Source organism: Bombina bombina, chromosome 8, assembly GCF_027579735.1.
Source record: "Bombina bombina isolate aBomBom1 chromosome 8, aBomBom1.pri, whole genome shotgun sequence".
NCBI lineage: Eukaryota > Metazoa > Chordata > Amphibia > Anura > Bombinatoridae > Bombina > Bombina bombina.
The window spans coordinates 18,761,863-18,780,433 of NC_069506.1; the positions used below are offsets into that span (position 1 = coordinate 18,761,863).

General features: G+C 33.0%; 1 protein-coding gene across 1 annotated transcript in view; it reads right to left on the reverse strand.

Moving 5' to 3' along the window:
* Positions 1-18,571, reverse strand: part of ARHGAP33 (Rho GTPase activating protein 33) — a 222,064-nt gene that overhangs the window by 39,081 nt on the left and 164,412 nt on the right. The window contains 1 exon segment of the mRNA XM_053690905.1: positions 6,046-6,260. Within this exon segment, the coding sequence (XP_053546880.1) occupies positions 6,046-6,260 (215 nt within the window).

Consider the following 18,571-nt stretch of genomic DNA (forward strand, 5'->3'; position numbering starts at 1 on the left):
AAGCTTTTATCCTGTCTTGGATCTCTTCCAAAGAAGTCTCAGTTCTGATAGACTCAGATAAAGCATCAAACCAATATGCTACCGCACTAGTGACGGTAGCAATACACGCAGCTGGCTGCCATTGCAAACCCTGATGAACATAAATCTTTTTAAGTAAACCCTCTAATTTTTTGTCCATAGGATCTTTGAAAGCACAACAATCCTCTATGGGAATAGTAGTTATCTTGGCTAAGGTGGGAACTGCCCCTTCCACTTTAGGAACTGTTTGACAAGCCTACTTGAAGGAGTCAGCTATGGGAAACATCTTCTTTAAAAAAGGAGATAGGGAGAAGGGTATGCCAGGTCTCTCCCATTCCTTAGTAATGATCTCAGAAGCTCACTTTGGTACAGGAAATACGTCTGAGTAAGAAGGAACTTCAAAATATCTGTCCAATTTACTAGACTTTGTAGGGGCAACCACTACCTTGGAGTCACATTCGTCCAAAGTAACCAAACCCTCCCTGAGTAACAGGCGGAGGTGTTCAAGTTTAAACCTAAAAGATACCACCTCCGAATCCGTCAGAGGCAATGAGCTTTCAGAATCTGAAATTTCACCTTACGATATAACCACATTACCCTCCTCTTCAGTTCCTTGAGAGGGTAACTCCGATATTGCCACAACTTCATCAGAAACTTCACTGAAATCAGAAACTTCATCAGAAACTTACTGAATGTCTGCTTTTCCTCTTGCGTTTGCCCTGCAATATTGGGAAAGCAGACAATGCATCAGAAATAGAGGAAGACATGAGAGCAGATATATCTTTTAAGGTAATTCCAGCGGGCGCTAGAGCAGAAGTACAGGGCACTGCTTGAGCGGGCGGTAATATTTGGGACGTTTGGGGAGAAAGCTGCGGCGTACCCTGAATCTAATCAGACTCTTGGACAGCATCCGCTTGACAAAGGATTTGCTCAGGAAAAATCTTTTCCCTATAACTTAAAGTCCTCTCAATTCATGAGGAACAGAAAGGGATTGGTGGTTCCACATTTGCATCCAAACACAAGGAGCAAGTAACCCTTTGCAAGTCTCCTAGGTCCATACTGAATGCCAATAATATAAATGTGCAATAAAAACTTTAATTTTGACAAAAAGTTTAAATGTAAAAAACATTACTGTCACTTTAAATTTAAAAGTGTAACTTTTTTTACTGCGTGTGAGAAAAAAAAAGTCTTAAAACACTCATAGACAAATAATGACACCCCTACACCTCAGCAGCTCTGCTGAGGTGCCTACCTGACTGCAAGACCGGAGCCTCTCTCTCCCTCCTGGAAAGCAATCCGGTTTCGATAGGGGAACAATTTAGCAACCCTCCACACCTAGAAACGCCTGCACTTGACAGAAAACAGGCGTATCTAGGCAGGGGAAACGACCCGGTCTATCTCCTGACTTTACACTGCACACAGGAAGAGACGCAGAGAAAAGGTGCGCAATACAAACGATCCATCCATCGTGGGGGTGGCCAATCGCAACAACACTCACACGGACGTTATTTCTTAATAAAATAAACGCCATAACAAAGAACCACCACCTGAAAGCTTATCTCCCAGCCCCAGTAACACGCTGTCCTTTACTCTCAAGACTCCGAGAGCTTTCTTGTCCCTTAATAAAGTGCCTAACATTGCAAGCCCTTTATGCAATAAATAGAAATAAAGACAAGTAAAGTGCTCCTTTTCCTCTAAGTGTCCCAGGAAAAATAATAAAGCACTTACCTCAAATGTCTGCCTGACAGCAAAGGCATTTCACCAGGTTTGAGGGGTCTTATCCTCCACATGGACCTGTGAAGAAAATGAAATTCCTGACTAAATATTCCTCAGGTTTTCAGGATTAGGGCAGCAATAATATATGGGAGGCGAAGTGAGAATTATGTCCCACAAGTTCCCATTGGTTTAAAGCCACAAAAGCTCTACTGAAGAGACTGATATGGACTACGGCTACACCCCAGGACAAAGCAGCACAATCTTGCACTACTAATAAACTCTTGATTGAAGAATCTATTCTAACACCTCACTTTACCACTTCCTATCACTAACGTAGGCAAAGAGAATGACTGGAGTGGGAGGGAAGGGAGGAGCTATTTAACAGCTCTGCTGAGGTCCTCTTTGCCGCCTCCTGCTGACCAGGAGGTGAATATCCCATTAGTAATTAAGATGATCCGTGGACTCATCGTGTCTTAAAAAAGAAAATCTTGATAGAAGAATCTTAATCAGGACACCTCATTACTGTGTGATAAGTGATACTTAACTGCTTTGCTGTGGTGCTATTTGCCTCCTCCTGCTGGCCAGGAGTGATATTCCCAACAGGAATTGATGATGATTCATGGACTCACGGTGTGATTAGAAAGAAAGCACGTTTTGTTCTGCTACATATTACATTTGTGTCTGTAGAAAATTTCTAATGGAAAGGAATAATGAATGAATGAATAAACAACTGAATGAATCAATGAAGGAATGGATGATTGAATAAAATCTGCCACTATAATTAGATCAAGTCTGTAGCAGAGAGAAGGCCAGTTTCTGACTTATACTCCATGTATATGGACATAGAACACCATTAAATGTAAGACCTCTCTATTGCATTGTAATATATTGACATGCCAGTCAATGCTTTCAGAACTGATTAAAACTTTATTCGCTATAACTGTTTTTCAATAGGCCAATTCCACCCACCGCTCGCCTTATTTGGAGGAGATAATCGGGACTTGTTACTGCAATATATATTTTTATTAGCAACATCTTTGTTTCTCAGTGCGTTATCTCTGCTGAAGCCAGTTAGGGACAGATATGTAGCAGGGTTAGGCTGGTGAAGCCTTCCATGTGCACAAACAATTATCATCATTTTCAGAATTAAATTACAGGAAATGGAAGCAAAATAAATAATGAAAGTATATTGCAAGGTTTTTAACTATTCAACATTTAGCATTTATTTTACCAAGTGTTTACTGCCCTGTAATGTTCTATAACCTAATAATGTCTGAGCAATTAGTTCACAAACATCTAGACAGTCATATTGCTCCGCACTTGAATAAAAAGACTCCACGTTGCCTAATGACGGATCCCATGCCTGCCTAGGTGACCGAAGACGGCACCTCTTGCTTTTGTGTAAAAACTGTGCTAGTCCCCACTCTTCCTAGAGAGGTAAAACAATTCTGTAACTAGGCTCTCAGAATGCTGCAAATGACCTAAACCAATTACAGCCTACACAGTGATTACGTAGAGCAGTGGGCAAACTAATTTACAGGCAGACCTAATTGGCCACAATTAAGGGGACAGCAAACACCTTATAAATTATAAAATACATTGTACCCCCTTTCATATAATTTAGTTCTGAAAATTATGGCTTTTTCAATTCTCTGACCTGAAAAAGCAAACTGCAGGCTTCTCAAGGCTAACCCTGTTACTGATCTGTCACTAACTGGCTTCAGCGTAAAACAACCACAAAACAATGCACTTATACTAATATGGAGTTTAACTATTGAAAAAGAATTGCATCAGAAAAAAAAATATCTTGTAATTACAAAGGTATTTATTGTCCCTTTAAGGAAGATAGCCTTAAAATACTCTCCAGAGTTTTAAAATAGTCTTTCAAAGCATTAGTTAAAGGGACACGAAACCCAATATTTTTCTTTTGTGATTCAGATAGAGCAGCAATTTTAAGCAACTTTCTAATTTACTCCTATTATCAACTTTTCTTCGTTCTCATGCTATCTTTATTTAAAAAGCAGGAATGTGATGCATAGGAGCCGGCCTATTTTTGGTTGAGAACCTGGGTTATGCTTGCTTATTGGTGGGTTTATGTAAGACTCCAATAAGCAAGCGCTATTCATGGTGTTAAACCTAAAATGGGCTGGTTGCTTAGATTTACATTCCTGCTTTTAAAATAAAAGATAGTAAGAGAACAAAGAAAATTTGATAATAGGAGTAAATTAGAAAGTTGATTAAAATTTCATACTCTATCTGAATCATGAAAGAAAAAAATTAGGTTCAGTGTCCCTTTAAGTGGCAGTTTAAATGCTTTTAAACATTTATTTTGCAATTTAGTACTTAAAATGGACAGTAAATATCTATCAAATACAATATTTTTCTTAACATATTTGGTGACTGAACTTGTTTAGAATGCGTTAACACCTTATTTACTGCATTTGTTTTTCAATAGCCAAACTCCGCCCACCCCTTGTCTTATTTGGAGGCGCTAATTTTGGCTTATTACTGAAGTATACACAGCTAGCCACTATCATTATGTTAGCAAACTCTCCATAGCTTTGTCATTTATTGGCTTATTTGCGGAAGCCAATTAGGAACAAGTATGTAGCAGGGTCAGGTTTGTGAAGTCTTAGAACTGGAAAACCCACAATATTCAATATACAGGATGAGGGGGAAATAAATAATTGCAGCATATAGCAAAAGTATTGTACTGTGCATAATTAAAAGTCAAGAATCTGATAGAGCATCTCATTTTAAAACACTTTTAATATCCCTTTTATTATCAAATGTGCTTTGTTCTCTTGGTATCCCTTGCTGAAAAAGAATACGCACATATCCTACACTAGCGGGACCTAGCTGCTGATTATTGGCACCTGCACACATTTGTCTCCTGTGATTGGCTGGCTAGATGTGATCAGCTAGCTGCCAGTAGTGCAATGCTTCAGCAAAGGATACATTGTTGGCATTTCCTGTCCCTTTAAACATTTTGTATTACAATCCCAAGGTGCCTACTGCCCCATTAATTGCTGCTATGTACTATGTATATATAAAATGATTTCTTTAATCTCACTTTAAGAGAAGTGGTACAAATACCAGCTATTATATATAGTACACAAAACATTCAGCTTTCTAGGTGTAAAGTACTTATGTTACTGAATAACTGTAAAATAACTAACCATGAATAATTCAGCAATCTGTACAGAAGTATAATCTATTCAATATGTCTCTACTCACTGGTAGTTAGGGGGTTAATACTGCTAGCAAATGATCAGCCCTTAGCTGTGGGTATTGCACAATCGTTCTATAATTCCTGCCTAAAATTCAGTGATATGGGACCTGCATTTTAGTTTATCAATGTGATTTATTTATACACATGTGAAAATAAAGGGCCATTCAGTTCAAAATATTTCTATAATCCATTTAAAATATCAGTAATTAAAGGGAAAAAGGTCACAATTTAAATGTGCATTTAAATTTTAAATAGAAAGATTTAGAATATAATTCCATAAGCAAAAAATGCTTCTAGTAAAAATGATTACTGTTTTTCAGTGGCATACACAAATATTCTGTGAGGGAACGTGCACCAGTATGCAAGCTCAGATTGCTGGTGGTGCTGTGTATTGCATCATTTGTGTCATAGAAGTCACTACTGACTCTCAGAGAAGGTGCGTTGTTTAAATACTTTTGCACAGGCCTGCGCGGCATATTTGCGTATGCCATGGGGGGGGGGGGGGCGTAATAAAACTTTTACTAGAAGCATTTTTGCTCATAGAAGAAGAGTCTCTGACGGCATCAGAACGAGGCTCCCATTGGAGCCTATGGAAGCTTGCTCTTGTGAGCGCAATGCTTCCTAGCAATGCGAACGTGAAGTCGCGTTCGCATTGCGTTTAACTTGTAATACCAGTGTACATTAGCGTACGCTGGTATTACAAAGTGGAGCGCTAATGTTGCTTGCCCAATATTATTCAAGACAAGAATATTTAAATTGAAAAATTTATATTTTTTAAAATATCCACTTTTGGATGCAACAAAGACAACAAATTGACTTTTAGGTCTTTGTAAGGCAATATGAGTTTGTGCAGTTTGCAGAAAAAATATTTTAATATTCTTGTGCTAAATACCATCACTGTGGTGCAGGAAATATTGGTGCAAAGCACGCCTGTTTAATAGTGAGACAATATTATCACTACAGTAGGAAAAATGAGATCTCTTGATCTAGTGCTTAGAACAGACAAATCTCCTGGGAGATCCCAATCTAGCTTGTGTGCAGCGATGCTTTATATGCCAGCTTGCGATAAAGAGTGATACAGCAAGGCTGAATGTAGTGAAAAGCACACATGCAAACAGAGCTGTGGTAGTGAGCGTTTAATCTGATGTCAGAAGTGTCCTTACCGATGGAGGTAAATGTGTCACTGAAGAGAGTTTCCACGTTACATAGCAAGAACTCAACAAGTATGGACTGGACTCGCACCTCGCGAAACGCGTCAGCTCCAGGTGTTCCTGCAGTCTCTATTTCCCGTGATCTACACAAGCAGACAAAATTAGCATCATGTTACAGCAAAATAACATAATATATTAGCACAGCTGCCAACCCACTGTCATCTATAGCAAAACATGTATTAATGAACCTGAAAAATGCACAATCGCTTCTCGTCAGATGTGTGAATCTGCTCAAGCGTTATTAACAATATATTACAACAAGCTCAGGCAGCAAGATCAGTTAGAGTCTGAAGAATGTATCCTAGTAGTCTATACATTGTATATATTAACAATATATTACAACAAGCTCAGGCAGCAAGATCAGTTAGAGTCTGAAGAATGTATCCTAGTAGTCTATACATTGTATATATTAACAATATATTACAACAAGCTCAGGCAGCAAGATCAGTTAGAGTCTGAAGAATGTATCCTAGTAGTCTATACATTGTATTGCCTGACGTTATTATTTGTAGCTGAGTAAACACAAATAATATTCAGTTCCAGAGTATGGCAAACACAATATGACAGCAAAATAACATTTGTAAAATCAAAACATTTATATTACATTGAAAATATAGACTGAGTTTAGAATTAGGAATTTCACCAGACATCAGGGCAAATGCTTCAAAGCTAAATGGATACAAAAGTACACAGTGTAATCTTAGAATATTTGCTTGTATATAACTATGGGGTCACAAACGCATCTAATGAATTTCTACAGAAAATCACCTACGCCTATGACGGTTTTTGCTGATAAATCTTTTGATAAGTATTCCTCCTAAAGGATTCTGATCCACTCCTGTGTTTAAAGTATTTAAATATATGTCAAAATATTTCTCTCTCTCTTTTTTTTTTTGCCCATAAAAATGTAAAGTAAAAGCTGTTTAAATTTAAACCGATACAAATACTGTGGTATTGTTTTTTTACGTCCTACTAATTTTCAGCTGCCTCTGTCCATTAATTTATTCAGAACAGGAACGTGAATTTTAAATAAAAAAAAAAAAAGATTTTTTTTTTCCTTTTCTTATTGTGCCTATAAAGAGGTTATTTCACAATGTATTAAAACTTTTTGCTTTTTGAAAATTACATGTTCTGGCCTAAGTTTTAGTTTTTTATGCTGGTGGATGTAGGAGTTGTCTTTTTCATCCAATGAGTAACCAATACTTAAATACAAGCATTTCACTATAAATTCAGTCTCAAATGATCTGATCCATCCCAGCAGCAAATAACAGACACCTTATTGGCTGATTTGTTGAAAGAAGAGTACAATTAAGAGGGGGGCATATACTAAGTTATTGCGCTGCAGAATAGGTTGGTTCTTTATATAGGTTAATATTAATAATAATAAATTATGATGACGACATCATCATCATGTATCTGTTGCTGCGTAACTTTATTTGTTATTATTCCAGTAATTACACACATTATGGGCTAAATTACAAGTGGATCACTAATTCATTGGTCGCCCGCAAACGGGCAAATGTATATGAATATATACATATATTTTTTGTGTTAATTTGTGTATATACATATATATTTATGTGTTACTATGTGTATATACATATATATTTATGTGTTATTATGTGTATATACATATATATTTATGTGTTACTATGTGTATATACATATATATTTATGTGTTACTATGTGTATATACATATATATTTATGTGTAAGTATGTGTATATACATATATATTTATGTGTTAGTATGTCTATATACATATATATTTATGTGTTATTATGTGTATATACATATATATTTATGTGTTATTATGTGTATATACATATATATTTATGTGTTAGTATGTGTATATACATATATATTTATGTGTTAGTATGTGTATATACATATATATTTATGTGTTACTATGTGTATATACATATATATTTATGTGTTACTATGTGTATATACATATATATTTATGTGTTACTATGTGTATATACATATATATTTATGTGTTACTATGTGTATATACATATATATTTATGTGTTACTATGTGTATATACATATATATTTATGTGTTATTATGTGTATATACATATATATTTATGTGTTATTATGTGTATATACATATATATTTATGTGTTATTATGTGTATATACATATATATTTATGTGTTATTATGTGTATATACATATATATTTATGTGTTACTATGTGTATATACGTATATATTATGTGTTACTATGTGTATATACATATATATTTATGTGTTACTATGTGTATATACATATATATTTATGTGTTAGTATGTGTATATACGTATATATTATGTGTTACTATGTGTATATACAGATATATTTATGTGTTAGTATGTGTATATACATATATATTTATGTGTTACTATGTGTATATACATATATATTTATGTGTTACTATGTGTATATACAGATATATTTATGTGTTATTATGTGTATATGCATATATATTTATGTGTTACTATGTGTATATACATATATATTTATGTGTTACTATGTGTATATACGTATATATTATGTGTTACTATGTGTATATACATATATATTTATGTGTTATTATGTGTATATACATATATATTTATGTGTTAGTATGTGTATATACTGTACATATATATTTATGTGTTACTATGTGTATATACATATATATTTATGTGTTACTATGTGTACATACATATATATTTATGTGTTACTATGTGTATATACATATATATTTATGTGTTACAATGTGTATATACATATATATTTATGTGTTATTATGTGTATATACATATATATTTATGTGTTACTATGTGTATATACATATATATTTATGTGTTACTATGTGTATATACATATATATTTATGTGTTACAATGTGTATATACATATATATTTATGTGTTACTATGTGTATATACATATATATTTATGTGTTACAATGTGTATATACATATATATTTATGTGTTAGTATGTGTATATACATATATATTTATGTGTTATTATGTGTATATACATATATATTTATGTGTTACTATGTGTATATACATATATATTTGTGTGTTATTATGTGTATATACATATATATTTATGTGTTACTATGTGTATATACATATATATTTATGTGTTACTATGTGTATATACATATATATTTGTGTGTTACTATGTGTATATACATATATATTTATGTGTTACTATGTGTATATACATATATATTTATGTGTTACTATGTGTATATACATATATATTTATGTGTTACTATGTGTATATACATATATATGTATGTGTTACTATGTGTATATACATATATATTTATGTGTTACTATGTGTATATACATATATATTTATGTGTTATTATGTGTATATACATATATATTTATGTGTTATTATGTGTATATACAGATATATTTATGTGTTATTATGTGTATATACAGATATATTTATGTGCTAATATGTGTATATACATATATATTTATGTGTTACTATGTGTATATACATATATATTATGTGTTACAATGTGTATATACATATATATTATGTGTTACTATGTGTATATACATATATATTTATGTGTTATTATGTGTATATACATATATATTTATGTGTTAGTATGTGTATATACATATATATTTATGTGTTACTATGTGTATATACATATATATTTATGTGTTACAATGTGTATATACATATATATTTATGTGTTACTATGTGTATATACATATATATTTATGTGTTACTATGTGTATATACATATATATTTATGTGTTACTATGTGTATATATATAACATAATTTATGTAAGAACTTACCTGATAAATTCATTTCTTTCATATTAACAAGAGTCCATGAGCTAGTGACGTATGGGATATACATTCCTACCAGGAGGGGCAAAGTTTCCCAAACCTTAAAATGCCTATAAATACACCCCTCACCACACCCACAAATCAGTTTAACGAATAGCCAAGAAGTGGGGTGATAAGAAAAAAAGTGCGAAGCATATAAAATAAGGAATTGGAATAATTGTGCTTTATACAAAAAAATCATAACCACCACAAAAAAGGGTGGGCCTCATGGACTCTTGTTAATATGAAAGAAATGAATTTATCAGGTAAGTTCTTACATAAATTATGTTTTCTTTCATGTAATTAACAAGAGTCCATGAGCTAGTGACGTATGGGATAATGACTACCCAAGATGTGGATCTTTCCACACAAGAGTCACTAGAGAGGGAGGGATAAAATAAAGACAGCCAATTCCTGCTGAAAATAATCCACACCCAAAATAAAGTTTAACAAAAAACATAAGCAGAAGATTCAAACTGAAACCGCTGCCTGAAGAACTTTTCTACCAAAAACTGCTTCAGAAGAAGAAAATACATCAAAATGGTAGAATTTAGTAAAAGTATGCAAAGAGGACCAAGTTGCTGCTTTGCAGATCTGGTCAACCGAAGCTTCATTCCTAAACGCCCAGGAAGTAGAAACTGACCTAGTAGAATGAGCTGTAATTCTTTGAGGCGGAATTTTACCCGACTCAACATAGGCAAGATGAAATAAAGATTTCAACCAAGATGCCAAAGAAATGGCAGAAGCTTTCTGGCCTTTCCTAGAACCGGAAAAGATAACAAATAGACTAGAAGTCTTACGGAAAGATTTCGTAGCTTCAACATAATATTTCAAAGCTCTAACAACATCCAAAGAATGCAATGATTTCTCCTTAGAATTCTTAGGATTAGGACATAATGAAGGAACCACAATTTCTCTACTAATGTTGTTGGAATTCACAACTTTAGGTAAAAATTCAAAAGAAGTTCGCAACACCGCCTTATCCTGATGAAAAATCAGAAAAGGAGACTCACACGAAAGAGCAGATAATTCAGAAACTCTTCTAGCAGAAGAGATGGCCAAAAGGAACAAAACTTTCCAAGAAAGTAATTTAATGTCCAATGAATGCATAGGTTCAAACGGAGGAGCTTGAAGAGCTCCCAAAACCAAATTCAAACTCCATGGAGGAGAAATTGACTTAATGACAGGTTTTATACGAACCAAAGCTTGTACAAAACAATGAATATCAGGAAGAATAGCAATCTTTCTGTGAAAAAGAACAGAAAGAGCGGAGATTTGTCCTTTCAAAGAACTCGCGGACAAACCCTTATCTAAACCATCCTGAAGAAACTGTAAAATTCTCGGTATTCTAAAAGAATGCCAAGAAAAATGATGAGAAAGACACCAAGAAATATAAGTCTTCCAGACTCTATAATATATCTCTCGAGATACAGATTTACGAGCCTGTAACATAGTATTAATCACGGAGTCAGAGAAACCTCTATGACCAAGAATCAAGCGTTCAATCTCCATACCTTTAAATTTAAGGATTTCAGATCCGGATGGAAAAAAGGACCTTGAGACAGAAGGTCTGGTCTTAACGGAAGAGTCCATGGTTGGCAAGATGCCATCCGGACAAGATCCGCATACCAAAACCTGTGAGGCCATGCCGGAGCTATTAGCAGAACAAACGAGCATTCCCTCAGAATCTTGGAGATTACTCTTGGAAGAAGAACTAGAGGCGGAAAGATATAGGCAGGATGATACTTCCAAGGAAGTGATAATGCATCCACTGCCTCCGCCTGAGGATCCCGGGATCTGGACAGATACCTGGGAAGTTTCTTGTTTAGATGAGAGGCCATCAGATCTATCTCTGGGAGCCCCCACATTTGAACAATCTGAAGAAATACCTCTGAGTGAAGAGACCATTCGCCCGGATGCAACGTTTGGCGACTGAGATAATCCGCTTCCCAATTGTCTACACCTGGGATATGAACCGCAGAGATTAGACAGGAGCTGGATTCCGCCCAAACCAAAATTCGAGATACTTCTTTCATAGCCAGAGGACTGTGAGTCCCTCCTTGATGATTGATGTATGCCACAGTTGTGACATTGTCTGTCTGAAAACAAATGAACGATTCTCTCTTCAGAAGAGGCCAAAACTGAAGAGCTCTGAAAACTGCACGGAGTTCCAAGATATTGATCGGTAATCTCACCTCCTGAGATTCCCAAACTCCTTGTGCCGTCAGAGATCCCCACACAGCTCCCCAACCTGTGAGACTTGCATCTGTAGAAATTACAGTCCAGGTCGGAAGAACAAAAGAAGCCCCCTGAATTAAACGATGGTGATCTGTCCACCACGTTAGAGAGTGCCGAACAATCGGTTTTAAAGATATTAATTGATATATCTTCGTGTAATCCCTGCACCATTGGTTCAGCATACAGAGCTGAAGAGGTCGCATGTGAAAACGAGCAAAGGGGATCGCGTCCGATGCAGCAGTCATAAGACCTAGAATTTCCATGCATAAGGCTACCGAAGGGAATGATTGAGACTGAAGGTTTCGACAGGCTGTAATCAATTTTAGACGTCTCTTGTCTGTTAAAGACAAAGTCATGGACACTGAATCTATCTGGAAACCCAGAAAGGTTACCCTTGTTTGAGGAATCAAAGAACTTTTTGGTAAATTGATCCTCCAACCATGATCTTGAAGAAACAACACAAGTCGATTCGTATGAGACTCTGCTAAATGTAAAGACGGAGCAAGTACCAAGATATCGTCCAAATAAGGAAATACCACAATACCCTGTTCTCTGATTACAGACAGAAGGGCACCGAGAATCTTTGTGAAAATTCTTGGAGCTGTAGCAAGGCCAAACGGTAGAGCCACAAATTGGTAATGCTTGTCTAGAAAAGAGAATCTCAGGAACTGATAATGATCTGGATGAATCGGAATATGCAGATATGCATCCTGTAAATCTATTGTGGACATATAATTCCCTTGCTGAACAAAAGGCAATATAGTCCTTACAGTTACCATCTTGAACGTTGGTATCCTTACATAACGATTCAATAATTTTAGATCCAGAACTGGTCTGAAGGAATTCTCCTTCTTTGGTACAATGAAGAGATTTGAATAAAACCCCATCCCCTGTTCCGGAACTGGAACTGGCATAATTACTCCAGCCAACTCTAGATCTGAAACACAATTCAGAAATGCTTGAGCTTTCACTGGATTTACTGGGACATGGGAAAGAAAAAATCTCTTTGCAGGAGGTCTCATCTTGAAACCAATTCTGTACCCTTCTGAAACAATGTTCTGAATCCAAAGATTGTGAACAGAACTGATCCAAATTTCTTTGAAAAAACGTAACCTGCCCCCTACCAGCTGAACTGGAATGAGGGCCGTACCTTCATGTGAACTTAGAAGCAGGCTTTGCCTTTCTAGCAGGCTTGGATTTATTCCAGACTGGAGATGGTTTCCAAACTGAAACTGCTCCTGAGGACGAAGGATCAGGCTTTTGTTCTTTGTTGAAACGAAAGGAACGAAAACGATTGTTAGCCCTGTTTTTACCTTTAGACTTTTTATCCTGTGGTAAAAAAGTTCCTTTCCCACCAGTAACAGTTGAAATAATAGAATCCAACTGAGAACCAAATAATTTGTTTCCCTGGAAAGAAATGGAAAGTAGAGTTGATTTAGAAGCCATATCAGCATTCCAAGTCTTAAGCCATAAAGCTCTTCTGGCTAAGATAGCCAGAGACATAAATCTAACATCAACTCTAATAATATCAAAAATGGCATCACAGATGAAATTATTAGCATGCTGGAGAAGAATAATAATATCATGAGAATCACGATTTGTTACTTGTTGCGCTAGAGTTTCCAACCAAAAAGTTGAAGCTGCAGCAACATCAGCCAATGATATAGCAGGTCTAAGAAGATTACCTGAACATAGATAAGCTTTTCTTAGAAAAGATTCAATTTTTCTATCTAAAGGATCCTTAAACGAGGTACCATCTGATGTAGGAATGGTAGTACGTTTAGCAAGGGTAGAAATAGCCCCATCAACTTTAGGGATTTTGTCCCAAAATTCTAATCTGTCAGGCGGAACAGGATATAATTGCTTAAAACGTTTAGAAGGAGTAAATGAATTACCCAATCTATCCCATTCCTTAGCAATTACTGCAGAAATAGCATTAGGAACAGGAAAGACTTCTGGAATAACCGCAGGAGCTTTAAAAACCTTATCCAAACGTATAGAATTAGTATCAAGAGGACTAGAATCCTCTATTTCTAAAGCAATTAGTACTTCTTTAAGTAAAGAGCGAATAAATTCCATCTTAAATAAATATGAAGATTTATCAGCATCAATCTCTGAGACAGAATCCTCTGAACCAGAAGAGTCCAAAGAATCAGAATGATGGTGTTCATTTAAAAATTCATCTGTAGAGAGAGAAGATTTAAAAGACTTTTTACGTTTACTAGAAGGAGAAATAACAGACAAAGCCTTCTTATGGATTCAGAAACAAAATCTCTTATGTTATCAGGAACATTCTGCACCTTAGATGTTGAGGGAACTGCAACAGGCAATGGTACATCACTAAAGGAAATATTATCTGCATTAACAAGTTTGTCATGACATTTAATACAAACAACAGCTGGAGGAATAGCTACCAAAAGTTTACAGCAGATACACTTAGCTTTGGTAGATCCAGCAGGCAGAGGTTTTCCTGTAGTATCTTCTGGCTCAGATGCAACGTGAGACATCTTGCAATATGTAAGAGAAAAAACAACATATAAAGCAAAATAGATCAAATTCCTTATAAGACAGTTTCAGGAATGGGAAAAAAATGCCAAACATCAAGCTTCTAGCAACCAGAAGCAAATGAAAAATGATACTGAAATAATGTGGAGACAAAAGCGACGCCCATATTTTTTGGCGCCAAATAAGACGCCCACATTATTTGGCGCCTAAATGCTTTTGGCGCCAAAAATGACGCCACATCCGGAACGCCGACATTTTTGGCGCAAAATAACGTCAAAAAAATGACGCCGGAAACGGAAATGAATTTTTGCGCCAAAAAAGTCCGCGCCAAGAATGACGCAATAAAATGAAGCATTTTCAGCCCCCGCGAGCCTAACAGCCCACAGGGAAAAAAGTCAAATTTTTGAGGTAAGAAAAATATGATAATTAAAGCATAATCCCAAATATGAAACTGACTGTCTGGAAATAAGGAAAGTTGAACATTCTGAGTCAAGGCAAATAAATGTTTGAATACATATATTTAGAACTTTATAAATAAAGTGCCCAACCATAGCTTAGAGTGTCACAGAAAATAAGACTTACTTACCCCAGGACACTCATCTACATGTTTGTAGAAAGCCAAACCAGTACTGAAACGAGAATCAGTAGAGGAAATGGTAAATATAAGAGTATATCGTCGATCTGAAAAGGGAGGTAAGAGATGAATCTCTACGACCGATAACAGAGAACCTTATGAAATAGACCCCGTAGAAGGAGATCACTGCATTCAATAGGCAATACTCTCCTCACATCCCTCTGACATTCACTGCACGCTGAGAGGAAAACCGGGCTCCAACTTGCTGCGGAGCGCATATCAACGTAGAATCTAGCACAAACTTACTTCACCACCTCCCTTGGAGGCAAAGTTTGTAAAAACTGATTTGTGGGTGTGGTGAGGGGTGTATTTATAGGCATTTTAAGGTTTGGGAAACTTTGCCCCTCCTGGTAGGAATGTATATCCCATACGTCACTAGCTCATGGACTCTTGTTAATTACATGAAAGAAATATATATTTATGTGTTATGTGTATATACATATATATTTATGTGTTACTATGTGTATATACATATATATTTATGTGTTACAATGTGTATATACATATATATTTATGTGTTACTATGTGTATATACATATATATTTATGTGTTACTATGTGTATATACATATATATTTATGTGTTACTATGTGTATATATATATATATTTATGTGTTATGTGTATATACATATATATTTATGTGTTACTATGTGTATATACATATATATTTATGTGTTACTATGTGTATATACATATATATTTATGTGTTAGTATGTGTATATACATATATATTTATGTGTTATTATGTGTATATACATATATATATATATTTATGTGTTACTATGTGTATATACATATATATTTATGTGTTACTATGTGTATATACATATATATTTATGTGTTACTATGTGTATATACATATATATTTGTGTGTTATTATGTGTATATACATATATATTTATGTGTTACTATGTGTATATACATATATATTTATGTGTTACTATGTGTATATACATATATATTTGTGTGTTATTATGTGTATATACATATATATTTATGTGTTACTATGTGTATATACATATATATTTATGTGTTACTATGTGTATATACATATATATTTATGTGTTACTATGTGTATATACATATATATTTATGTGTTACTATGTGTATATACATATATATTTATGTGTTACTATCTGTATATACATATATATTTATGTGTTACTATGTGTATATACATATATATTTATGTGTTACTATGTGTATATACATATATGTATGTGTTACTATGTGTATATACATATATATTTATGTGTTACTGTGTGTATATACATATATATTTATGTGTTACTATGTGTATATATATATATTTATGTGTTACTATGTGTATATACATATATATTTATGTGTTACTATGTGTATATACATATATATTTATGTGTTACTATGTGTATATACAGATATATTTATATGTTATTATGTGTATATACATATATATTTATGTGTTAGTATGTGTATATACATATATATTTATGTGTTAGTATGTGTATATACATATATATTTATGTGTTAGTATGTGTATATACATATATATTTATGTGTTACTATGTGTATGTACATATATATTTATGTGTTACTATGTGTATATACATATATATTTATGTGTTACTATGTGTATATACATATATATTTATGTGTTAGTATGTATAAATACATATATATTTATGTGTTAGTATGTGTATATACATATATATTTATGTTACTATGTGTATATACATATATATTTATGTGTTACTATGTGTATATACATATATATTTATGTGTTACTATGTGTATATACATATATATTTATGTGTTAATATGTGTATATACATATATATTTATGTTACTATGTGTATATACATATATATTTATGTGTTACTATGTGTATATACATATATATTTATGTGTTACTATGTGTATATTCATATATATTTATGTGTTAATATGTGTATATACATATATATTTATGTGTTATTATGTGTATATACATATATATTTATGTGTTAGTATGTGTTTATACATATATATTTATGTGTTACTATGTGTATATACATATATATTTATGTGTTAGTATGTGTATATACATATATATTTATGTGTTAGTATGTGTATATACATATATATTTATGTGTTATTATGTGTATATACATATATATTTATGTGTTAGTATGTGTATATACATATATATTTATGTGTTATTGTGTGTATATACATATATATTTATGTGTTAGTATGTGTATATACATATATATTTATGTGTTACTATGTGTATATACATATATATTTATGTGTTACTATGTGTATATACATATATATTTATGTGTTACTATGTGTATATACATATATATTTATGTGTTACTGTGTGTATACATATATATTTATGTGCCAGTATGTGTATATACATATATATATTTATGTGTTAGTATGTGTATATACATATATATTTATGTGTTACTGTGTGTATACATATATATTTATGTGTTAGTATGTGTATATACATATATATTTATGTGTTATTATGTGTATATACATATATATTTATGTGTTAGTATGTGTATATACATATATATTTATGTGTTACTATGTGTATATACATATATATTTATGTGTTACTGTGTGTGTATACATATATATTTATGTGTTAGTATGTGTATATACACATATATTTATGTGTTACTATGTGTATATACATATATATTTATGTTACTATGTGTATATACATATATATTTATGTGTTAGTATGTGTATATACATATATATTTATGTGTTATTATGTGTATATACATATATATTTATGTGTTATTATGTGTATATACATATATATTTATGTGTTACTATGTGTATATACATATATATTTATGTGTTATTATGTGTATATACATATATATTTATGTGTTACTATGTGTATATACATATATATTTATGTGTTAGTATGTGTATATACATATATATTTATGTGTTACTATGTGTATATACATATATATTTATGTGTTACTATGTGTATATACATATATATTTATGTGTTATTATGTGTATATACATATATATTTATTTGTTAGTATGTGTATATACATATATATTTATGTGTTAATATGTGTATATACATATATATTTATGTGTCAGTATGTGTATATACATATATATGTATGTGTTACTATGTGTATATACATATATATTTATGTGTTAGTATGTGTATATAC